The sequence below is a fragment of the Artibeus jamaicensis genome, unplaced genomic scaffold (assembly GCF_021234435.1).
Source record: "Artibeus jamaicensis isolate MK-2021 breed Jamaican fruit bat unplaced genomic scaffold, CSHL_Jam_final contig_559, whole genome shotgun sequence".
In the NCBI taxonomy this organism is placed as follows: domain Eukaryota; kingdom Metazoa; phylum Chordata; class Mammalia; order Chiroptera; family Phyllostomidae; genus Artibeus; species Artibeus jamaicensis.
Window position 1 is genome coordinate 1,796,373 of NW_026521887.1, and position 27,238 is coordinate 1,823,610.

General features: G+C 35.6%; 1 protein-coding gene across 2 annotated transcripts in view; it reads left to right on the forward strand.

The window, feature by feature from the left end:
* The first annotated feature begins 935 nt into the window (after window positions 1-935).
* Window positions 936-27,238, forward strand: part of NALF1 (NALCN channel auxiliary factor 1) — a 597,532-nt gene continuing 571,229 nt past the window's right edge. For both annotated transcript variants that reach the window (XM_053670335.1, XM_053670336.1), the window contains exon 1: window positions 936-2,501. In XM_053670335.1, the coding sequence (XP_053526310.1) occupies window positions 1,578-2,501 (924 nt within the window). In that variant the 5' untranslated portion in view covers window positions 936-1,577. The remainder of the gene's footprint in view (window positions 2,502-27,238) is intronic.

The following is a 27,238-nucleotide window of genomic DNA, read 5'->3' on the forward strand; positions in this document are numbered from 1 at the left end:
CTGGTTTTTCCTGGCTGTATGAGCCCATTTTGAATCTTTTACTTTTGACTATCAAATACTCTCTGTAATTTACACAGGGGTACATATAGCTATAGATATGCACACCAGTCTTTCCACAAAAAGCACTAAATTAACTTTACAAAACAATTTAACACACCGGTTGCTGATCTTTAGTTTTTCAGGGATTCCCCAGGCCATGTAAAGAGACCAGATGTCACCTTCTTTCTCCTCTAACCTGTTCACGTTTCCTTCCCCACCGTGACGGCCGCCCCCAACCTTTCATTTGAAGTCGATCATTACCTAGTTAAAGGGTGCAATACCTAGACCCTCTCCTCAATTAGAAGCCTGGTACCAGCCGCAGCAAGGCTTTTTTTTTTTTTTTTCCTCAGAGGCGGAGAGAGAGTGGGGAGATGCTGAAGGAATTAGCTAGCATCCTCAGTCATGCATCCGCATTCTGACTTTTGTTGTCAGTGCTAATAGAAAAAGCCAAAAGGTGGAGAAAGGGGACTGAAACGAAGGAGCAAGTGCTGGAGCCCAGAAGCCCAGGTGGGGCTGGCGGCCACAACCACACCACCCCCACTCCACCTCCGGCCCCGTGCGTCCTCTCCCTCCTCCTTCGCCCCAGCAGAGCCCGAAGCCAATGCGCCAGGATGGAGAGATCTCGGCGCGGGAGGAGATGACGCAAAAGCCAGCGCTCCCCCCAAGAAAGTGTTTCTCCAGGACGAAGATGGCGGCAACTTAGCCGGGGACTGAAGATGACTGTAGCTCTCGGGAGGCCCAACCCAGGCAATTCGGCCCCGAGGTCCCGGGGAGGCGGCGTCAGCAGTCGGAGCCGGGCGGCGGAGGCGCCGGCGGGCAGACCTGCGACAGCGGCGGCAGTTAGAGCGCGGGGTGGGGGGGGGGGGGAGGGAGAGCCCTGTCGTCCGTGGCTGCCCAGGCTCGGAACTCGGGGAGAGACAGCGAGAAGTAGGAGCAGGAGGAGGAGGAGAGAAAGGAGAAGGAAAGGAAGGAGGAGGAAGAGGAGGAGAAGCGGAGGAGGAGAGGAGCTGGGGAGGCGCACTGGTAGCTCGCTGTCAGTGGGCACTGGAGACGCGGCATGCCCCTGGCAGGGAAGAGCGGGCTGTCCTCAGCAGGGCCATGGGGACCAGCGCTCTGACAATGCCTGGGTGAGAGGAGCAGCGCCAGCCACCCGCCGCCTCCACCAGCACCTCCTGCACTCAGCTCACCACCGGCCACCAGCCCCAGCCACCTCCGACTGCCTCTCTCTCTCTCTCCCCCTCTCTCTCTGTACTATTGTTTCCTACTCTACAGAGGATGGGGTCGGCTGATGATTAGGTCGGAAACAAGTGAGATCTTCCTCCAAAGCCTGGTAATATTTATGTAGGCAAATAGAGAGGGAGAAAGAAAGAGAGAGAGAGAGAGAGACAGAGGGAGAGGGGGAGAGAGAGAGAAAGAGAGAGAGAAGAGACGGGAGGAGGGGATAAGGAAATTAAACCCTTTAAGTCAATGCATATTGTGGTGACACCGGCACACGAGCCCTCACGGTGGAGTCGGCCCGGGCTGTGCGTTCCCAAAATATGACCAGGGGTGCTTGGATGTGTCGACAGTATGATGACGGCTTAAAAATCTGGTTGGCAGCACCCCGGGAGAACGAGAAACCGTTCATCGATTCAGAGAGGGCTCAGAAATGGCGACTGTCTCTGGCATCTCTCTTGTTTTTCACAGTCCTGCTCTCTGATCACTTGTGGTTCTGCGCTGAAGCCAAGCTGACCCGGACCCGGGACAAGGAGCAGCATCAACATCAGCAGCAACAGCAGCAGCAGCAACGGCAGCAGCAGCAGCGACAACGCCAGCAGCAGCAGCAACAGCAGCGGCAGCGGCAGCAGGAGCCCTCCTGGCCCGCGCTCCTGGCGAGCATGGGGGAGTCCTCGCCCGCCGCCCAGGCTCACAGACTCCTCTCCGCCTCCTCGTCCCCCATTCTGCCCCCCTCCCCTGGAGACGGCGGCGGCAGCAAGGGCAACAAAGTCAAAAACAACCAGAGCAAGGCTCTTTTTCTAGGAAACTCTGCCAAACCCGTGTGGCGCCTGGAGACTTGTTACCCCCAGGGCACCTCCTCGGGCCAGTGCTTTACCGTGGAGAGCGCGGAGGCGGTGTGTGCCAGGAACTGGAGTCGCGGGGTGGCAGCCGGGGGGGCGGAGCGGGAGGTGAGGGAGACGCATCCAACTCCACTCTGGAACTTGTCGGATTTTTACCTTTCGTTTTGTAATTCCTACACACTTTGGGAGTTGTTCTCGGGGTTGTCAAGTCCCAACACTTTGAACTGTAGTCTGGATGTGGTGCTCAAGGAGGGTGGCGAGATGACCACTTGCAGGCAATGCATCGAGGCGTACCAAGACTACGACCACCACGCTCAGGAGAAGTACGAAGAGTTTGAAAGTGTGCTCCATAAATATTTACAATCGCAGGAGTACTCGGTGAAATCCTGTCCTGAAGATTGTAAGGTAGGAACAGTGGATTTTTTTTAACGCTTTTCTTGAGCTTTTCCATTTATTCTGTTTGGTTGAGGTGTCTTCTAGAGTTTTAAAACAGTTTCATTTTTGTTTTTGCTCTGGTTTTGTTTACTTCTCTCGTCGTTATTGTGTTCGTGAGAGTTTGACTTGGTACTTGAGTTGGGAATACCTCGTGGATTACTGGTAAACAGGTGCTTTCTTCTGGGATTCCTTGGAAGATCAAGGAACACCCTGATCTTCTGCGATAATAAAGCTAGGGCTTAAATTACCTCTTGCAGATATGCAATTTGTTCAAACTGTGTTACCTTTTTAAAAAAGTGAAATTTGAACATGGCTTGTTAGGAAGACAATGATGGAGCTGCATAGTGACAATCCTAGCGGAAATCAGAAGAGTCAGTCAGGCATATGTGGTTTGCCTTATGGACTTGTACACATGAATACATTTTACCTGTTTACAGGGATAGTTCTTGTTGTTTGGAAAGCCTGGAGGCCTACCTAAGCATGTTTACTCACAATTAGTTTTCTATTTTCTTAGACATTGGAATAATTATTGATCTGAGACTCAGTGCGAGTGGACAGTTTTAATTAAGTATCTGATGATCAGTGATCAGTGTTAGGTTTTATCAGACACTTTATGTAATTAGCTTGAATTTTCAGAATGTTCTCCAGAAATACTAAGTGGCAAATGCAGATCCTATGAATGAAAAAACTGAGCTATTTAATAACCTGTTTCAAATTCAGTCTATTTCTGTTTAATATGATAATGGATGTAACCTTTGTTGATTGACAAAAAAAGTGTATGCAAATTTCTTATGAAATGGCCAATGAAACCATGGGTGCATGTCCTAGAAGTGTCACTGTCCGTGGTGCTGAAATGAGACTTGCTTTACAGCTCTGTTGAAGATGAAGATGACTGTGGTGACATTTTAGTTGGGAAGAAATGGTGACAAAAATCTTAGTAAACCTTAATGTTTTATTACAAGGGTAATTTGTTAAAATACAATAAAAATGGTATTGCTTTAAAAAAGAAATAATATACCACACTCTCTTTTTCTTTCTCTTAACTACTCACCAACACCACATAGGAACAGTAAAACTGATCCTCTTGCTTCACTTGCTCTGTACTGGGAAAGTGTAATCAAGGACAGTGTGGATAAAAAGGATGTGACGCTTTCACAAAAGAACTGGTCTAATAGATACCTGTTTAAAGTGAACATAGTTCAAGGGCTGTATTTTACTTTGGATTTATTAGCTGTGCTTTTGACAATAAAGCTAAACTCATACTCAACTTGCTTTTCAACATTCATTCAGACCAGAAACAGATCTTTGAAACAGGTAATATTGAGTTTACAATATTAATTTAGAATGCTACTTTACAAGATACATGTATTTTACACTTTCCTACATACTTTTCTTAACCATACTACTGTAGCTCATGCTTGGGAATTAAACTTATTCTTAATGGTAAAAGTTAATAATGGATGGCTAGTGTATTTATTACATAGTTATTTATTGTATCAGAAAGTAAAAATAAGGTAAGTAGTTTGTCTTCCAATTTTGCTACTTATAAAAAGATTAAAAGCATTTTAGCATATTATTTATGTTTAAAAGTAACACTTTGTAATAATTTGAATTTTTCTCCTTTTCTAATGAAATTCTCATAGAAATTTCTATTAATTACAATTTGTGTAGGTTCAATATTTAAAATATAGTCTGCATTGTCCATAGACTGCAACATATTTTCAAATAAGCATGACAAATATATCTTTGTTCAAATATCCAAATTTTAAATATAAGTAAATTTTAATTTTTCCTTGATATAAAAATACTTATCAACTTTGTCATCATAGCTGTAAGGGATGATGTAGGTGAAAGTAATTTGTAATGTTAGGAAGTACTTCTGAATTGTGTTTTTATATAAAGTGATAGTTGTTAACTGTATACACAAAAGCACATTATAAGAATCTTAATTCCTTTTTAGGAATATTTCTTCTTTCCATTGAAAACTAAGCACAGCCATTTAGCCATTCAGCCATTTGAGTTTCTCATCACTTCAACACATAATTTATTACCTGCGTTACCTTGTAGCTATTTTCTTGTTGGTGTGATTTTTGTTTGGATTTGAAACATTTTTTCCACAATGATTGTTATAAATAATTATAGTTCCAAATTTAATGTGTGATTGTTGCTAGTTGATAACTTACAAATTGATTGGTTAGTTTCTTATTTTTATTTATAATTTCCTTATGATAATGCAAAAGCTACGAACACATTCACATACAAATTATATTACCTAGCTTGAAATGCTACTTGTACTCTCTTAAGGCTACTTGTAGTTTCTTGAGTTTCTTTCTAAATACTTTTACTTATTTCAAACATACATTTTAATTAGGAAATTGTGACTACCACCAGGGACTTTGTTCATGATATGCATTCTATGCAAAATTTTTTATATTTTAAGATAGCCACAAAGTCCTAGGTTATGTTAAAAACAAATGCATTATATTTCTAGAATTGGTAACATATTCATGAAAAATCCAATTTAATAATTTATAGATACATTTATAAAAATATAGATAAAATACATTTAATCATATTTTATATACAAATTATTAACATTTATATTTTAGGAGGAATACGTTAATTTTATCATGCCCATAATTAAATAATTAATGTAGTGATTTCTAATTTTTAATTTAGGATGTATGATTACCTTCTAGTTTTATATTCTCCATTTAAAAATGTCACATTCTATATATGTATAAAATAAAATTGATTAAATTTAATTTTTATTTAACTTGTTTTGAAGGGTTTTTGGACCCCTTATACTAAAAAAAATCCCTTAATATTGATCTAATACAATTATAGTGCCTTGAGACCATAATAATCAGAGTTCAAATACAGCTTGGATTTACTGTAGTAAACATTTATATTGCAACACATAGTAGAAATTATTTGTACCCAAGAACATTTTTTAATATTCTGAAAACATCTGGGTTAATTTTTTAAACAAAGTAAATATACATATTTATTGGGGAAGTAATTTATGAAAAAATAAAGAACATTTAAGCTGCTAAATTACATAATCAAGTAGCAAAAATTATGACAGTAATTCTCTATAGTTTGCACTGTTTTTTAAAAATAATCTGTGATATATAATAGTGACAAATCTTTAATAATCTTCAAATTGGTTGGTAATAGTTCAATATGCAGTATTCTAAGCTAGAAATTACATATGTATATTATTCACATGCTTGATTTTTTTTACTTAAACAAAGATTTTCTCTTCAATATGTCCTTCTTTATCTCCTAAGCACACACATAAATATATATAAAATTGGGATATTTAAGGAATTTAAATTTCTATGTTGCTAGTAAACTTTTGTTACTGATAACTTTATGTACTTACTAAAACTTAAATTAAGGCAGACGATCAATGAAAGCAGATTTGAGATTAGACTAACATAAATATTGCATCATCTGTATTTCAGTTCTCTCAGAATAAATATTCTGAGAATTTATATTCTCAAGAGTATATGCATTTTCATATTTTTATCTTTATAATATCCTGTTAATGCAGATTCTATTGCCTGTTTTTATTTAACAGACACTAGCCAAAAGGGTGCACTGCCAGTGTTAGGCTTATGTAATGATCATGATACCTGGGACTTTCTGTATTGTTTGAAGGAACCACTCATAAACATTAACTAGTTAAATAACATAGAATTTGGGTTACATAATGTGCAGTTCGAGCATTTCTTCAGTTCTTAATTCATTTTGGTGTCATGTACTCTAGATTTTTGGTGTCACTCACTCTAGAATAAAATTTAAAAAATGTAACAATTCTTTACGCTTAAATATTGAATATAAACTATTTTGCTGTTAAGTACAATTGTACATAGTATGACACTGTCCACAAATGTGAAATACATATGCAAATAGATCTTTTTATATTTTACCACTTTATTATTTTCAAATCATATTTTTATAATTGAATTGCTTCTCTGCAAAGTCAAACAGCCTAACCATGCAGATAATCATTTTAACCATTAATAAGGCCATTTGTAAGGCCAAAACCCCTATTGTAACTATTTTTATGACCCAAATTTTTGTTTTTCATATTTTTTACATATGACCACTAATTTTATGATCTGTATTTTATTTTTATAGGAAAATGCCACAGAATTTTATCTTAATGTTAGATGCTTATTGTTTTAGAGAGTAAAGAGTGAATTTCTACTTTGGATTTGGAACTGGATCATATTAGTAGCTATATAGAGGATAACCACAAAATTTTAATAATTGCCATTATACATAGATTTTCATCACTTTAATTGTATGAGATCAGTGTCTGTATGCACAAAATGAATTAAAATATAAATGAAAGGAAATCAGTAATGTTCTCAGTCTCATGCTCCCCTACATACAAATCATAATCCATTGACCTTTTTACATGTTAAATTAAATATACATGAACGAGTATACAGATAAGTACTTCAAATAATATAATATCGAAGTTTGAATTATTTGACTTATTGTTTTAATTTCAATCCCTAATTTTTAAATGTTTATCTTTTATGTTGCCGTCACATTGACTAGGTACGAACATTTTGTTGTTTATATTGCTTTACACTGCAAAGATGTTTCTTCAACATCAGATAATATTTACTCTAGATCAGAGATTCATGGGGTCACATTAATATCCTAGACTTTTAAAAATGGATCCACACACAAGATATTCTGATTTTATTCATCTGGCTTGTGTCATGAACTTGGGATCTTCTACTTTTCCTGATGATGTGTAGCCAAGGTTGAGAGCCATTGTTCTAGTTAACAGTGACAACTAATGTCGTAAGACCTCTTCGCTCCTATGCCTAAGTAATACACAGTAATCTCATTTGTTCAAGTGATGAGAATGGAGCGCAGAAAAATGTTTTTTAAAGTAGTAAAGGCAATAGGACACAGCTAAAGATCAGGGGAGCAAGTACATAGGGACTGGGCTGAGGAAATAGACGAGAAGTAAATTAATTGGGTGAAAGGGGTAGGGATGTTCCCCAAGAGAACATGCTGAGAAGGAGGTAGGTGCACAAAGGAACAGAATTAGAAATATTTAAGGATGGACTTGTTGGCTGTCAATAATCTGCCATTTAGTCAAAACTGAGTTATTACACTGGTGTTCAATAATGGGCTGAACACATGAGCAAAGAAATTAAATGATTATATGTGAAGACTGATCAACTATTCAGTTATGGGAGTCTTAGCCTTATTATTTTATTTCAAATTTTAGTGTATATAAATGGCTGAAACTTGTTCAAAAGTGTATGGTTGATTTTTTTTGAATAAGCCTGTTGGCTTTTTATAGTACAGGGTCTGGCAGAAGTAATGCCTGCTTGAACTGAGTGTGGTTGGTTGGTAGGGTAATAAAATTGGTGTAATAACTTATAGTTTTAATTTGAATATTTCACCTAAAATGTCATACAGTGTGCTTGAGTATAATATTGTTATGTTACAGAATTACATGCTTATAATTTTGTAGTAAAAGAATTTATAGTAAAAAGGGCATTATTTATGCCGGATATTATTTATATGTTGTATGAGTGAAGTTTATTCTTCATCTATATACTTTAGTAAACCTCTGAAATTACTAATGATTTCTCACTTTTTTATTGTGATGATAATGATAAACCATGTTTTCTTTTTTTTTTACTTATTTCTGTAATGCTGGAATAACTAGTATAACATTTACGTAGTTTTTGGAAGATGCAAACTGCTAAGTAGTTACAGATTACTACTAAGCTTAATTTAAGAATTAGTTTCAAAATTACTTTATTGCTCAGTTTTTAAGTGATTATAATATCAGTCATATTTTACTTTTTAACATTTTTAGATGACAAAATGCTGTGGAACACTAAATCTAGCTTTTATTTAATAATAAATTAAATATTTTACAATCCAAGTAGTGAAATTTACTCATGCAGTTTTCTAGTACTCCAATTCTGTAATACTGGAAGTAAGAGATGGTTAACATTTGCCCTTTTCACTAATAAATAGGTAATGTTTTATACTATGTGTTATACTGGAATACATAAAAATATTTAATTCTTGACTGTGTAGAGTGTTAAAAGATCTTATTTGATTCCCCTCACTCACCTCTGCAATCTATTTCTGCATTCAGGTGTTTATAAACAAAATGTAGTAGAGGATACCAGATATGACAAGAAAAATCCTGCAAAAAATTTTAAGTTTATTATCTATTTAAATACTATTATTGATCCTAGCAGTTGCAGTAGGATAGCCACACATATGTGATGGGTGAAAGCAGTAATCATGTCTTTGAAAATGTATGAGGATTACGTTTGTCAGCTTTCCCACCCTGCATAAGAGGGAAAATGGGCTCTAGTCAAAACTGTGACTCTTCACCCTCCTTTCTCTGTGTGCTTTCTTGCTGTCATTTGTCTGTGTCCTCTCCTGGCATGTGGAAGCTGCACTTTCAGGGGTTGTATTCCAATGCGAAATCTAAAGGTCAGAAGTCTTTCTTCTCTGTATCTCCACTTCCATAAAAAATGATCAGTCTCTTTTTCATTGAACTATTACTGAATTAGCTTATTTGAAAAGTGAACTAAGATGTAAGTGGATGATCATGACAATGTGTTAGCTCTTTCAGAAAATAATTTGAATCAGACAGAAATTTAAGTATTAGAATAAGTTTCAATAGTAGCTAACAAGCTTTAGAGCTTATTAGATGTCAGAAACTAGTTTAATTTATTTTTTCTTCATGTTATCTCTATGTGGTATTATTATGGATTTTATAGATGAGTACAGTGAAGTCATAAAGTTAACCATTCCAAGGTCAAACTGCTGGATAGAGTTAAAGATTGAGTACACTTTATTGTTTGAATATATTTTCTGAATGTATATTCATTATGAATATTACAAACATACCAAAGAATGAAGAGATTAATAAACTTACATATACCTGTTACATAGATTTAACAATTATAAAAACCTACCATATTTACTTCTTTTTTTATTTTAAATTTATCATTAAAAACATTTTACAGCTGATAAAGCAAGTTAAGATGACAGAAGCTCAAGAATCCTGGACAGCTGGTATGAATGGCCAGGAATCCCTAGTTCATCATTTCAAAGGCTCAGGAAGTAGACATGAAAATGAGTAAGTCAGCAGAACACTCAGGGTTAGAGTTGGGTAGGTAAAATGATGTGTGTAAGATTTTGGTGGAAGGAAGTAAAATTAAAAAATCTGTGATAGTTCTTATGCTGAATTCATATGTTAAATTAGATACATTCACTTTTTATTTATTATTTTGATCAATACCCCTTTTTATTTTGCTCTGTTAAAAGATGTTTGAATTTATTAGTTGAGAATTATCTTTGTATTGGCTAATTTCTATAATACTTAGAAATCTTAATTTTTATCTGATTTTTATTAGCTCCTCATATGCCTAAATACAGTTACACTGGGGGTCAGAGCTTCAACATTTGAATTTGGGGGGTGGATACAATTCCATCCATAACACTGAGTAAGGTGTGTGTCAAGAGGTATAGAAATACCTCCGGAAAGATATTAGTACTCAATTGTGAAGGATCATATATCCTGTTCTAACACCTTTGAATTTTATTCCCTGTGTGATAACATATTAGAGTAATTTTAATCAAGGAATCACATGAAATGATTTGTTTTTCTCAAAAACTAGCTCTGGCAGCAATATAATAATAAGTTGAAACAGGGTGAACTTATACCACAAAGGCCAGTTCAGAATAGGCTGTCTTCCTTCAGACTAATATGATGACTCTCAGTCAGCACTCTCCAACAGAACTTTCTGTGGTGACAGAAATGTTTCATATTTTGCCCTCTCCAGTATAGTAACAATGTGTGGCAGTTGAACCTGTGAAACGTAGATTGAGTGAGTTAAGAACTAAATTTTAAGTTATATTTAATTTTAGTCAGTTTGTGTCTAAACAGCCCCAAGTGGCTACCATGTTGGACACAGCCTTCTAAATGTCTTCAGGATCTGTGAAAGTTGAGAAGAAAAGCAAGATTCAAGAGACTTTTCTGCCTTCAAATTTACAAATTGCCATGTAGAGGAAGGATACCATTCAGGTTTTAGAAATAATGAGACTGTGTGTGTTGATAGCATTTAATAAGATGGGGTATATAAGAGGAATAACAGGTTGGGATGGAGGTTGGTTAAAGAAAGAGTTCATTTTTGGAATTAATGGTATGTCCAATAGATATTAGGAAATGCCACCTGAGAAGGGAGTTTGGGTGTGATTCAGGAAGCTTTGGGCAGAGATTAGATGGCTTTAAAAACAGATTATATGGAAAGAATAACAAAGATGAATCCTAAGAAAGAATAACACTTAAGGGTTTGGACAGAAAAGGTACCAGAAAACGACAGTGAGAAGAAAGAAGGACTGAGAGTGAGAATGAGAATAAAGGAGAGGGAGAGGGGGAGAGAGAAGGTGAGGCAGAGGGAGAGGGGGAGGTTAGAGAGGAGAGAGCAAGCAAGCAGAGCCACAGGAGATAATCATGAGAATGTGATGATTTGAAAGGCATTGGGAAGGATTTTTAAAAAGGCATAAAGAAGAATTTTAGAAAAGATTTAGAAGCAGTTAGGAGTATCTTATCTCTCAGAAAGAACATGTAGGATGAAGCCTAGAAAGGGGCCATTGAATTTGGTGGTAACATTTGTTGACATTACAAACGTGGTTTCAACAGAATGGTAGGAAGAAATATCAAATTGTAATGGGTTAAGAATAAGTTAGAGCTGAGGAAATAATACTAATCCAACCTACTCTTCATTAAGATAGGCAGTGAAAATAAAAAGAAAATGGAATAGTTGGAAAAATGTGAGTTTAAATAAATAAATATTTTTTATTATGAAATAAACTTTAAAATGTTTGTAGCTTTTGATCTAGAAACCAGATGTAAGTATGAGACTAAAAGTATCAAACTCACAAAAAATTAATGATAGCACCATACCCCCCAAAAGAGGTGATGGGCTCCCATCTATTGCAATTCCTGGGGAGGAGGAGAGACTATCTCTACATTCTGCTGGATATCTAAGTGCCTTTGTTTCATTGTTTATATTTTAAACAGAAACACAGCTTTAATTTCAGGATTTCAGAAAATTAAACACAGGTACCAACTTGAATATGTTTAAATGAAGAACAGAACTCATTGTTAAAAATATATTTTATTGATTATGCTATTACAGTTGTCCCATTTCCCTCATTTATTCCCCTCCACCCTCTACATCCCTTCCCACCTGCATCCTCTGTCCCTTAGCTCATGTCAATGGGTCGTACATATACATTCTTTGCCTTCTACATTTTCTATACTATTCCTAACCTCCCCCTGTCCATTTTCTACCTACCATTTATGCTACTTATTCCCTGTACCTTTTCCCCCCATTCTTCCCTTCCCATTCCTTGCTGATAACCCTCCACGTGATCAATTTTGTGATTTTGTTCCTGTTCTTACTTGTTTGCTTAGTTTGTTTTTTTGGTTGTTGTTGATAGTTATGGATTTGTTGTTATTTTATTGTTTATAGTTTTGATATTTTTCTTAGAAAAATCCATTTAACATTTCATATAATAATGGCTTGGTGATGATGAACTCCTTTAACTTGACCTTTTCTGGGAAGCATTTTATATGCCCTTCCATTCTAAATGATAGCTTTGCTGGATAGAGTAATCTTGGATGTGTGTCCTTGTTTTTTATGACTTTGAATACTTCTTTCCAGCCCCTTCTTGCCTGTAAGGTTTCTTTTTGAGGAAGCTCAGGGGATCTCCATGTAAGGGCCAGGTTGATGGAGTGGTAGCCAGGTTGATGGCATCTCAGATGTGATACCCATTTTCCAGCTTAGTGGCTCTGTGTAGAGATGGTTCCAAAAAAGGACAATGCCCTCTGTCTTCCTTTTTCTCTAAAAGAAAGCTGTCCCCCAGCTGTCTCCTGATGCCAGACACTTAAGTTCACCCCTGCATGCCGCTATTGCCTTTCAAGCTGCTACTACATTGCTAGAGCTCAGCAGGAGTGCATAGAAGTCCATTGTCTGGGGTTCTTTTAGAGAAACTACTTGGGACTCCAGAAGTTTCTTCCACAGACAGAACTCCCACTTGTTTTGCAGCCAGAATTTATAGGAACTTACTATCCTGGCACTGGACCCCTGGGCTGGAAAGCCTGGAGTGGGGCTGGGATTCCTTACTCCCAAGATATTCTCCCAAACTTTTATCAACTACATGTGGGCGTTAGACCAGCCCATTCTGTGTCTTCGCCCCTCCTACCAGTCTGTATGGATGTGGATTCTTTAATTCCATAGTTGTCAGACTTCAGTTCAACCCAATTTCTGATGTGTCTGAGGGATGGTTGTTCTATAGGTTAGGTGTAATTTTAATGTGGTTATAAGATGTGAGCCATTTTTTACCTAGGCCATCATCTTGACAGGAAATCTGTCTTGACAACTTTAACTTCAGATAACTTCTCTGATTTTTATTCATATTGTTATCCATTTTCATAATTTTGAAAAAGAATCAATAGACTAAATGTGCTTACCTGAAGATAGATAGGAACTAAATTAGATTAATTTATAAGTAAATTTGTGTTGTTGCTAATATTAAAAAAATAGACATTCTTTTCTTTTGATTACCAACACATCAATCAGTATTATAAAATCTCAAATAATATTGTTTTGAGCAAAGCAGGACTCAACAGCATGGTCAGACTGGGAACAAAAAGAGGCATGTGGTCTTTCTCCATTGATATCACAGCACTTCTTTTCACATGTAATAATTCATCTCCACTCTAGTTCTATGGAGATATTATTACTGTATAAAATCGCCCACTCTCAGCTCTGGCTGGTGTAACTCATTTGATTGAGTGTGGGCCTGCCAACCAAAGGGTCACCAGTTCGATTCCCAGTCAAGGCACATGCCTGGGTGGCAGGTCGAGTCCCCTAAAGGGGGCGGTGTGAGGCAACCACACAGTGACATTTCTCTTCTTTCTTTCTCTCTCCCTTCCCTTCTATCTAAAAATAAATAAATATAAGCTTTAAATAAAATAAAATCTCCCACTGTCATACCCATCTATTACATTTTCAATAAACAAATCCTATACTGGCAACTTTAGCATCTTTCTCTTATTTATTCCCCACAACAATCCAATATTATAGGAAAAATTGGCTTTCTTCAACAAATGGGGTGACTAAGGCTTAGAGAAGTTAAGGAATGTGCTGCAGTTCTCACAGGTAAGTGTTCCATAGCCAGAATTTAAACCCAATAATATCCGATTCTTAATCTTATGGTCTTGATTTAACTACTACAGTATACTGTTCACTCTGTCAGAAGTCATTGTTCAGATATAACGTTTTTATTTTGTTTTTGTTTTGCTTTTTAAGGGAGAGAATGTAGGTGGATGATAGCAGGAATGAATAGAATATAAGGTCTTTGGTACACAAAATAAAATATAACTTTATTTAAAGTTTTTTCTTGTTGTACCATCTTGGTGTAGGGAATGACCTTTGGCCTAAAAGTCAGAAAGGCCTAGTTTTAAATAAACTTTTGACCCACTTCTGTAAAATGGGGATACTTATATCACAGCTTAAGGAGTCTGTGAGTAAAGTAAGAGAATAGGTGTGTAATAAAATGTAGCTGGCAAGTAGTGTTCCTCTTAAGTCCAAGCTGCTCGGAGAAGACAGGCTTTGCAGTGCATGACAGCAGGGCTCTACTATCTCTACTGTTTAGAAACTGTGCTGGTAGAGACATTGATGAGTTTGTTCTCCTGACCCCATAATTGGGTTATAATCAGAGGTGACCTAGTCCAAATCAAGTACCAGCTAGACATTCTCAACTTAGTTTCCACTGAGGCATTTCAAAAACGCACTAGTGATATACTTACCTTCAGGAATCACGATGATTCTAGATAAAAGCTGTGTAAAGAGAAACAAATGATTTTCTTAAAGATGAGTCTGAATCTTAAACCATTTAAAAACAAGATTTCTCTTTTCCCATAGTGAAGGCCAGACTGGTTGTTACAGGCCATTAAGAAAGAAGTTGTGGGGCGCCTGTGCTTTCTGAGGCAATGGCTGCGTATGACAGAGTCCAGTTGAAGGAGTGGGAAAAAGACACATGGAAATGCAAATGGTCTTGCTAACAGTGAATTCCACATCTAATCTGCATTGTGGAGGCTGGGAAATTTGACAAGTTTTATATATATTCTACTAGTCACATGACATTTAAAATATTTATTGAAATTTTAGAGATAATTTATGAAAAAGAATCCTTTCATATAATTTCAGTTTCGAATTTTTAAACTTCATTTTTTATTCAATTTCAGTGAAAATTCAAGCAAAGAGGAAGGGATTTAAATCTGAGTGAACAAGTTCTTATCAGCATTGTTTAGCTTTATTGATAAATATAGATTATTTGATTTTTCAGCTGTCGCTGCTGTCAGCTGCTTAGCTATGGACTTGAGTTCTCCATTAAACTGTCTGACATTTTGAGATAAGTAAATAATTTACCCAATCTTTAACTATCTTTTTTTGTTCTTAGAAACAGACTAAACATGTACAGGGCATGGCAAGTGTAGGCTTACACTTGTGGGGACACAAGACACAGTTTATTCTTGTGTTATTATTTATTAATTATTGTATCATTTTCCATATGAAGAACTGTGAACCTACTTTTGCCACAACCTTTATAGGCATTTTAGCTACAAGGAGTCAAAGAAGCTGTTTATTTATTTATTTATTTGCTTATTTATTTGCTTATTTACTTATTTGCTTACTTATTTATTTATTTTTGGCAAAGGTAAACATACTAAAAGAGTACCTAAACTTTTTATTTTATTTACTTAGTTTTTGACAAAAACATTTCTTATCTCCAAATAAGTTCCTCTGTGCAGCTTGGCTCTCCAAGGAACCGCAATCTAACCAGCAGTTCAGGAGTCTGTGATACGAAGAACTCCCTGAGGAACTGAGGTGGATAGGTAAAAGCTACCCTAACCTCCTCCCAGGTCCAAATGACTTTGGAATCTGGGGAAAGTTAATAAAATCCATTAATATCTGTAAGCCTTAACATTTTTTAATCCTCACTCCAGGACATTATTATTGGTTTTAGAGGGAGAGGAAAGGAGAGAGAGAAAAAATGAGAGAAAAAGGGGAGAGAAATATCAATTTGAGAAAGAAACATTGGTTGGTTGCCTTCTGTACACACCATGACTGGGGACTGAACGCACATCCCAGATATGTGTCCTTACTGGGAATTGGACTGGCAACCTTTTGGTGTATGGACAATGCCCAGCCAACTGAACCACCTGGCCAGGGCTGTAAGTATCAGATTTTTATTTTGATATTTTATATGTGATATTAAGAAAGCAAACTTTTCTATAATTAATATCTAAAATGTTTCCTTAAAGCTTTGGTGATTAATTTTTGATGTTCTTTAATTATTTCATAGTGGTAGAAACATTTTTAAAGGCTGAATGCAGGAGTAATTCTTAATATCCACAAAGTGGGGTCAGGCTTTGTCCTAGTCACACCATCCAGACAGGAAGCACCACAAACATGTTGGCCAGAGAGTTCACTGTCATTAGGTTCCACTGCTTTTGAATGTTAGTGTTGACTGTCAGATTTTCTTAATCTCTATTTTTGCTGTGTCCACACAGGAACAGAAAAGTAGCACCAATAAATAATTATAATTGAGACCAATATAAATTTTCAAAGAATTGAAACACTTTTGTTAATTAACTTTTTTGCTTAATAGTCTTTGTCTGAAATGATATTCAGTTCTCCTGCATCACTTGAACTGGGTAGATGTTTAATATTCTCACAATGTTCACTTTAAACAGATAAATGTAAAAGCTAAGCAGTACAAATTTGCTTTTCTTCAGCAGCTTGATTACCTAATAATACTAAAATAATGTAGTGAATGGCACTATGCAGCCCTCAACAATTTCCTTTGAAGGAAAGCTGAGCCAAGAATAGAGTTAATGAATTGTAGAAAAGCTAACTTATGGTAGATATGGTTTAGAGGAAAATCATATTTTCATCCAAATATATTAATTTATTTTAATAGACTGATAGTTGAAATACATAGGGGGCATGGAGTAGCTGAATTGATGTTGCAGATAGAGCATGGGAGAAACACACAATGGTGTTGGCGAGTTCTCATTTCCTACCTGGGACTGACTGTAACAATTACTCCTGCGTATACAATGCCGTGCTCGTTCTGGGCTATTTTGCATGGCCCTAAACCTATTCTTATTTTACTTGTTTTTTCTTAATACCATGACAATATATGATTCATTTAATATGGTAAATTATTAGAGAGAATTTCCTAAAGAGCTATTCAACCGAGTTCCTTTGATTTCTCCAAGTAATGGTGAAGACCCACCGTCTGGGGCTGCCTCTGTTTGTTGTGGATTTGTTACTGAACAAAATTAGGATTCAGTTGCCCACCCTCAAACACAGGCATAAGACAAAGGTTGGGGTGGAAGGGAAACTTCTTTATTGAGATATTGCACAATTTGGGGGAATTGGTGACTCCTCACCTCCAGGCCAATCACACAGACAAAACCCATCCTCCCCCAGAACCAGAAACAGTGTCCAGAAATCCCATTCCATCCTTATCTGTGGCTGGAGGTTGCTAAGTAGTGGGCTGTCTGGCTTCAATCTCCCTCTTTGGAGTTTGTGTTATGGGGCCAGTGGCACAATCACCATGCTGCAGCTTCCTGCTCCAGAGGCAGGACTGCTACATGACCTGATTGTGTAGGGGCTCCATCCATGGGGCTCAGTGCCTGAAGCTGCCCCATCTACTGACCAGTGCGTGCCCTGGCCCACCCATCCATGCATGGATACCAGAGGAAGAGAGAAGGAGTGCGTCTTCCTCTTTACACTGAGACTTCCCCTCCATGTAAATCTCTTGGCCCAAATTTTCCTGCACTCTGAAAGTATCCAGCTACCCCAGGCAATCCCTGGAGATTGCCTTTTTCCCAGGCTAGACAGGCAGATCTGCACCTTCTCCTGCCACATGTTAACCTTTAGGTACGCCTCTGTGACCTCTGGTTTCCCCTTCAATCAGAAACTGGAAGGATATAGGAAGGCTTTTCTTTTTGTTCATCACTCTCTAGCTTTGCAAGTACGCCACAGAATGACCCTCCACTCACCCAGTCTCCACCAGGCAGAGGGAATATGCCATCACACGTAGCTCCTAGCTCAGCTGCGGGCGCAACGTGACACTGTTGCACTGGCTTGTTTACCCTCTACCCAGGGAATTGAGCCTCTCCCATGTCACCTGAGGGCCCCTCACATCTCCCCAGCAATCTAGCCAGATCTTCCTGTATCAGAATGAGCTTTAAACCAGAGGGACTGAAGAAGTATCAGTACTGAAGAGAATACATACAATTTCTCAGAATGTTCTCAGTGATTATTTGCAAAGGATATGATAATTGTCATCCAGATGCATTAAAGGTAGCTGCATAAAGAACATTTGAATAACTTAATTTATAATAATTTTCTCTGGGAATGTTTTTGTTTAATACATTTTATGTACTATATAGGGTAAAACATTATGATAAATTAATATTTAAAAAAATAGATCTTTAGTGGAAACTGTTATTGGATAATTTGAGCACTATTATTATATGACAGTAGTGATTTAGTCACTGAGGTATAAAACATCCCACAGTGCACCTAGTTAAAAAAGAAAAAATAATTGAACATTTTATCATATGTGACTCATATATGCACATGAAAAATATGTAATAATTTATAAATGGACAGGATGATTATTAAAGCAAAGGTTGAAAAGTATATGAGGGACAGTCCAGGAAAGTATGTATTTATTTTTTGTGAAGATGACTGTTAATGAGAATAAGATTAAAAGACATGTGCATTTTTTAATCCAAAAGCTGCTGTGTTCATAATGTTATTGAAAAAATTACAGTAACAAATTTTTCTTTTCAAATGGTCTTGCTTTCATCCTGAAAGTAAAATTTTGTTTTTATTCAGAGCCTTAGAATCAGGATAGTGCTGCAGTTACATCCTGAAGTTGTTTCCTCCAACTTGTTTTTTGAAAAGTTCATTGTTTTCTCTCTTAAAATACAGTGTGCTCTGAATCAGATAATTACAAAATACCAATTTTGTAAAATACATGGTGTTTGATATCTCTGTTAGTGAACATCAGAGGTTTTTATATGGAAATGTAAACATAGTATTTTATTTGTACATGCTTCTTTATGGATAATTATGGGTATGAAAAGTAATAAACAGCAGTGTAATTATTCCATAACTTGCCACATAGATGTGTGTTTTCTTAATCCAGCCACTTGAAGAAAAAAATAACTCTTCATTGTTGAACCTTCCCAGATAAGCATTTTTTTTAAGCAAATGTAATTTTCCAAATTTAGAAGACTTTAGAAAAGATCCCATTTGATAACTAGCTACGATGTCCTGAGCAGCAAATTTATTATATCATCTTAGAAATTAACCTGGACAGGTCAAATGGTTTTAAAAATTTAAGTAACTAAAGACAAATATTTTAAAATATAACTTTTTAAACACCATTCTGTATTATTTCACATTGTGGAGTGAACTAGAGTGTTAGTGATAGACAAGAGAAGAAGCTGAATCCCTTTTGTGGAAAATTCGTTATTCATGGAAACTGATATAAATCAGTACTGTGACTCTTTGGTCATTTGAAGAAAGTTTGATCTCAGTCAACAATCCAAGTATGAGAAAATAATTGTGTCTTTGTAAATTCAAGTGATTTAAATAAATTTTACATATGAACTTTAATTTGATTGGTAGATATTCATGAAGTTATGCCCAAAGCTGGAGGGCAGTTTTCTTCTCTGTTAAGATAATGATAGTTAACAATTAGCATCTTGTGTTGGTACCAGCCCATTTATTTAATCCAGTGAAGTAGGTCTGATAATTATTCCCATTTTATAGATAAGTAAAAAAAAAAAAAAGGCCTAGGGAGCACAAAGGTCCTCTAACACTTTTAACAGATATTTTATATTTGTGTTCTATTAAATCTCTACACTATAGAAGCAATACTGATTTTCAAAGATTACACATTATTGAAAAGGAAAAAATAAGAAATTACTGAAAATATTAGCTTGAAGACATTTTCTAAGAACATGTGGCCAATTTACATAATAAATCTATAAAATAAAATTTGTTAATACAGAGTGGGACAAAATTAGGTTTATAGTTTTGAGTATACAAAATGAAGTTTATTATTGTGTTATTTATTAATTATTGTGTTATTCTTCATATGAGCAACGGTAAACCTACTTTTGCCACACCCTGTATTTATATTAGTCCACTTGTTTCTTCTATTAGATTTTGGTAATATTCTTACAACTAGGATACCTGTTTTATTCATTGGGTCTAATCACTTTTAAAGAAGAAAGGAAAAAATTAAGATAAATGAGCTTGTGATGGTTAGAAAACATGGAAGGAGATTATTTGACATTCTTCCTACTGACAGATGCCAGCATGCCCTCCATTTGAATCTGGATATGCTTGTGACTGCTTCATTCAAAAGATTAGGGTATATGTAATGCTCTGTGACTTCTAACATGAGTGATATAAGGCCACGTTTTTTTGCTGGAATATGTATTTTTGAATCTTGACCTGTCGTGTAAGATATTAAATTAACCCAAGACCACCATACTGTAAGGCAGCCCAAGCCACATAACGAGACCATAGTTAGGCTTTTGAAAACAGTCTCAATCGAGCCTAGGCTTTGAGCTGACCTAGGACAAGTGCCAGACATGTGACTGAAGCTTCCAGGTGATTCCAACACTTACTCATTTAAGTCATCCTGAACCTTTCAAATCTCCAACACTTACTCATTTAAGTCATCCTGAACCTTTCAAATCTTCTCAAGTCACTAGATACTTTGGAGGCGAGAAAAACTACCCTCACTGTGAAATTTCTGACTTAACCGATTCACAGAATTCTAGACTGTAATAAAATGGTTGTTGTTTTAAACTACATTTTGGGGTGGTTTATTTTATGTAGCAATTGCTAACCAGGATGGTGTATGATAAGATGCAGTGCCTGTGAGCAGGTTGTGTACAATGTAAACCAAAAAGATGAGGCAGCCCGTAAACAGTGCCATGGAGAGTTATAGCTCACACTTTGAGAATTTAGAAGAGACGATTTTCTTACTTTTTTCATTGGATTATACTAACATGTTTCACTGTGTGCCCATATGTGGTATATAAGATGGAATCTAGTAAAAGTGCGCAAATGATTAAAATATCAATATATATCTGCTGAAATTTTTAGGAGAAAAGTAATTTTAAAGCTGCATTAGCTGGGATATTCAGTTGTAGTCATATTTACAATTTTATTTTAAATTGAGGAATCATCGTGAACTAGTGCTCTTGAAATTAAATCCTTTACTCTTCATTTACAATAAGCATTTTCAAGTGGGTAATTATCATGTATTCTCTCTTAGCTACCCAGTTCTACTGTTCTGTAGGAGAAAATAGTTATACTTTTACACACATATTAAAAACATCACTTCCTTGATTATATACCTACTGGCTACATCTTTGGAATACTGTAAACATCATTTGCACAAATTTGCACATTCTATTTATCTAAAATATTTTGAGAAGAATTGAAAACTAATATTTGTAGAAATCTCAAAAGAAACTGGTTATGGTATAGTCAGGGGCAAGCAGAGTTATCTAACTGCTGGGCAGAATACAAAGATGTGAGTGATCATCATGAAGTGAAGTATGAACCAGTTTTCTGAATTTTTTTATTCAACAGAGTATTCACTATTTTTCATGGATAATTTAAAAAGTGGGATAATATTATATATGACTTGTTTTTGAAGTTTAGATCAAAATGAAGCAACTTGAGTTTTCCTTACTGTGAAAGAAAAAAACATAGAAATTCCATTGTATTAATTATCTATTGCTGTGTAACAACTTATTACAAACCGAGAAATTTAAAACAATGCAGATTCATTACCTCACAATATCTTTAGGTCAGAAGTCTAGTTGTAGCTTTGATATGTTCTCAGCAAGGTTACAGTCAAGGAGTGTGTCAGACTGAAACTGAGACTCTACTAGGGAAAGATAAGATTCCAAGTTCACTTGGCTGTTAGTGGAATTTGTGACTTGGAGACTGTGGAACCCAGGACCACAGACAGTCATTGCCTATTGGTTGGACAGTGTTTTTGTGTCTTTGCCATGTCACCCTTTCTGGGGTAGCTCACAGCCTGGTGGCTTGCTACTTAATAGGCAGCAAGGGGAAGGTTTCTCAGGAAGACAGATGTTACGTCATCATGAGAAAAATGACATCCTTTGCTTTTGCTCTGTTCTATTCCTTTGGAAGCAGTTCCTGACCACCCTCAGGGGGAGGAGGCTACAGAGGATGTGAAGACCAGGGAGGGGAATATTGGGGCCACCTTATAGATTATTTACATACCCATTATTTTTAAAGGTCCCTCAAAGACATATTGTTTAGTCAAAGACAATTTCACATATTTTTAATTATCTCAGATAAGATATATATTTATTTTTGTTTATGTTATCACTAAATGAAGAAATATTTGATAAATACTTAACTATAATCATAGAAGAACACCAGAATTATTAAATACAAATGTGTTTTAATGTGGGGACATAATTAAGAAAAATTTTATAATGCATAATTCTGTACGGGGAAATAGAATTTTTATTAAACACATTGAAAAGGGTCATTTTCAAGTGTTCTTGTTTTTTTTTTCCAAAATTATTTCTGTATGAAATTATATTCTAGAGTTTACCTTGAAATATTTTTAATTAAAATGTATTCTACAGAATAATAAATCTCACATAATTGATTTAGACAAATACAGTTTGTTTCCTGAAATATATTTTAGAGTAAATTAGTGAATCTTTAGAACCTATAGTTTCTAAGTGGTGGCTTATAATTCTTATAATAAGATTGAATTATTTAGACCAATGCAGTAATCACATTTGCCTATTTAGTCATCCTTATATAATCTCATTTGTGTGGAATACTGCTCTAAATGTTACATTCGGATTAAAGGTTTCAGCAATGGGATTTGAAATAAACATGAAGGTACTTTAGTGCAACTGCCTTTATAAACAGAGATCTGAAAACTCTCTCCAACTATATTGACCTTATTAAGAGAATGTTTTTTTCTACCAATTCCAGAATGCCAGATATTCTTTTAGGAGCTGCATCTTTTATCTTCAGTTCTTTGGTTTTTAATTTTTTTAATTTTAATTGTTGTTCAAGTACAGTCTTCTGTCTTTTCCTCACATCCCAGCCCACCCACCTAGCCATCCCCACTCCCATTTCTACCCTTTCTGATTTTGTCCATGTGTCTTTAGTTTGGAGATACTGTCCTAATTTATGGATTCAACTTATTGAGGAGCTGGCCTGGTTTTGTATGGAGGAGTAGTAAATTGTACTGGTGTGTTGGGCAAACAGGTTAAGACTATGATCTGTCCACTTCAACTCCCCCCTATTCTTTGTCATCAGGTAATTCTATTCTGCAGCACTGACTGGATCTTCTAGTTGTTTAAAGAAGTAGAAATGGATCTCTGCAAACACATCATTATTATTGGAAAAATGATTTCAAGCACATTCTACTTAATAGCATCATCTTGGTATTTAAAGGAGAAATGAAATTAATAATCCTTCATCTAGACTTTATCCCAAAATCCATCATCTGTGTCATGCCAAAGCAATGGAAAAAAAACAACTAGTACAAAATTAAGAATTAAAAATTTTTTCTGGATTTTTTTTGCTATCAGTGGAATCATTTTCCTGGACATTCTGAACTGAATATTAAGCTATGTGCATGTTTTCATATTTTTTCCTATGCATAATTAGTGACTTGGAATTAACATGATATGTAAAATTAACTCCAAGACTCATTATCATCTTTGCCCTATACCTAGAACATAATTTTCACTAAATAATTTGTTGAGTAGATAGTGCTAGTTTGGATAAAATCTAGTTTTAATTCCATAAACATAAAAATATTATTAAGTTGGGTAGCCAAAGATGCTCTGATTCCCAGAAACACTTAACTTCATCCTATACTCTTGAAATCAGGCACAACTCAGCTGTGATCTTTTTCTGCATAGTTTTAGACGAAGTCATGCTGGATCACAATGTGAAAATCTCATTTGAATTATGGAAAAAGAAGTTAAACAAAGTCATCTCTTCATTTCAAACTATATTCGTTCCATTGTCAAACTATCACAGTTTTTGGATTTTTTCAATTCAAAGCATGATTCATGTAATTACTGTATTATGATTAACTTTATTAGATCCGAAAGTATTTTAATGGTTTATAATGAATGAAAAGCATGAAGAACTAGTCTGCAGTGAGAAGTGCTCAATACTGAATACAGTTAGAGTTATTGTTGAATTTTCTTTTAATAAGATTGAATCTAAAGACAAAACATTTTGTTCCTTAAAACCCCATTGAAGTATATTTTAAGAATGACCTACATAGTAATGAATTTTCAATTTCTCAATAACATTATGAAAAAAATGGCACAATGACTTGGTTTTCAGTTTAAATTTGTGCTTCTTATTGGCCAGTTTTCTTCTGGCCATTTCACAAGATTCTCTCATAGATTTTGATTTTCTAGATTTTCTTTAAATCTATAATTTATTTGTGGCAAGTTACAACTTGATACTTAACACCTTGTACTTATTTCCACTCATAAATAGTAACATCTAGTAGATGTTTCATACCTAATTTTAAATGTCAAACAAAATGGACTGGTATATCAGAAATATAATAGTCAGCAAGTAAAAGCACAAAATATATATAGTCTTCCTGGATTTGTCCATACTTACTATCTTCTTAAGTTCTGTTGTGCATATTGATTGTCTACTGCAAAGATACCAATTTGCTTGAAGTTATATATACTATATCTTTCGTAAATCCATCCAGTTTACTTTTTTGAAAGGTTACCTTTCACAAAACCAGTTTACATTTCACAAATTCATCTAGTACCTTTTGAGTTTTAAGTCACGTATACAGGGATATTATTCTTTATCAGACTCATTAGACAGTTTGCACTTATGATATATCAAAAGTGAATAAAATGAAAAGAGAGAAACATGCACATAATAATGAAGAAAGTTAATTTAATATGCTGTAAGATCCATAGTTCAGGATCTGTTTTAAAATTTACTGAGTTTCACTTCTCCACTTCAGCCTCCTGGGCATTTAATTAATTAAAAAATATTCTACACTTTTTAAAAGATTTTTAAAATTGTTATTCTATTACAGTTGCCACAGTTTCTTCCTCCTTCGCCTTCTTTCACGGACCCCACCCCTGACTCCCATAGGCAATTCTCACACTGTTGTCCAGGTCCATGGTTCATTCAAAAATGTTCTTTAACTAATCCCTTCCCCCTTTTTCTACATTATCCCTCTCCTGCTTCCCCTCTCCTCACTGTCAGTCTGTTTCGTGTTTCCATGCCTGTGGTTCTATTTTATTTGTTAGTCTATTTTGTTCATTTAGCTTATGGAACAGTAAACCTTTTAATTTTTTTGGCATGATGTTATTTAAGAAGTGTATGTTATTTCACTTTGCTGCGTGACTTTTTCTCTTCATTGTTTTAAATATGATCATAATTTTGGAATATCTCAATGTTAGGAGCCTCATCTGATTAAATAATTGTTTAATTTATAAAATTTTTCAGGCTCTTTTGAGTTGTTGGATAAAAGTACACATTTTATATTAGGAATCTCCCCAGTGGTCAAAATTATTCTGAGAGATTGCTCATTTGTCATGACAATAATTTAGAAGACCATAATGTACCTGAAAATTTTCCATTTTTAACTGAGGGCTTCCTGCAGTGGTTTGAACTACTTTAGGCTCATCGAACATAATGTGCTTAATTTCCAATGTAGAAATCTGATAGATAGTGAATCATGGGTCTGATTATGGGCCTGATAACATATTGGGCCAGACCATGATGTCTGGTAAGATCTTTTAATTTGGATTTGCATCAAAGTATCTCTTACTCCTATTAGTAAAAGACAAGCCATATGAAAATACAAACAGGTTGTCAAGACAGTTGATTTCTCATATACTTTCTGCATAGATATATGCAGACACATCCACTCACCTGTGGACTTGCTATCTTTTCCACCTTTAGGCATAACAGCACAGATAAATAATTTATACTCCCTAACTTCTAGATTAGTGAGATAATATGGGACCTAAAGTATGACTTCTACAAGAAATATAGCCACTGTCCCTACCTACCCTGTGTTTTGGCCTAGGAAGTTTCTATTTCCACCCATTTCAAACTTTACATGAGCAGGCTGGGCCCCACCTACTGCTGGTATTAGGTTGAATTTCATGTATGGAAGGGACTTCTGATACTCAAAGTGATAATAGGAGAAAAGGAGAGTGAAATCCATCAAATAAGGCTCAGAATAATAGTTTCAAAACTGAAAAATTAGAAGCATATGGGCAGTTATTCAGGCATTTAAAAATATCAAGTAAAGAAGGGGAAGGGACTAGACAAAGAATAGTATGAATGATCCACAGACATGGATAACAGTGTGGGAATTGTTTGTGGGAGCTGAGGGAAAATTGGGACAACTGTTATAGAATAACAATAAAAATAATTAAAAAAGAAAAAATGTCAAGTAGAAGTTAGAAAAATATCAGTGCTTAGAGGTACCATTGACTGTCCGATAAATGTCATTAGTTAAATGTATTTCTACTACCTAGGTCTCAGCAGTGCGTGTAAAGTGCACATGGCTTTTTCTTTGCCTGTCCAAGAATATCTGGATAGTGCTTTTATTGAAGAGAACACAGAGAAGCTCACTGGGGTATGTTGAGGGGCATCCTAATAATACCTAAGTTAAAAGCTGGGTACAAATATCACACTAGCAGATGTCTTTTTTCCAGAGACTTGCCAAGATTATATTAAATCACCATCAAATTTTCCCAAAGAATGTTCTTGGGAGTGACTAATTATATAGCAGGTTAAGAAATGTTGAAAGATAAACGATTTTGTGCTGAAATATGTCTGAGAATTGCTAGGTTTAAAAAAATGTTAATTATACTTTATGGCAGGCCTACTCAGAGTTTTTCATATGTCACTTTGCTTAGTGAACCTCCAAACTTGTTTAATTATGAAACTCTTTTTTAAAGAGACATTGTGGGGGATTTGTGTCCAGTATAATTTGATACACTGTAAAATAATTCAAACAACACTAAAGAGAACTTAAACAAATACTAATTTTGTTGGTAAATATATAAATATCTACCTTTAATCTTTATATGTAATATACTTTTAATCTACATATTTAGTTTTGAAAAAAATTATAACCTTTGCATCATAAAATTGTCACCACTAAATATATTTTCTTCTTTTCTTTTTTATTGAATTTATTGAGGTGATACTGGTGAACAAAATTATATATGTTGCAGGTGCACAGTTCTACAACACATCATCTGTACACTATGTTGTGTGTTTACCACCACATGTCAAGTTTCTGTCCATCACTATTGATCCCCCTACAGCCTCCTCCACCTCCTCTTCCTTTCTCCTTACTCCCACAATCACCTCACTGTTGTTTGTGTCCATGAGTTTTTTCTGTCTTTTTTCCTCAATCTTTCAACCACTGGTCCTTCCTGCCTCCAGCTGTCAGCCTGCTCTCTATCTATGGGTCTGTCACTA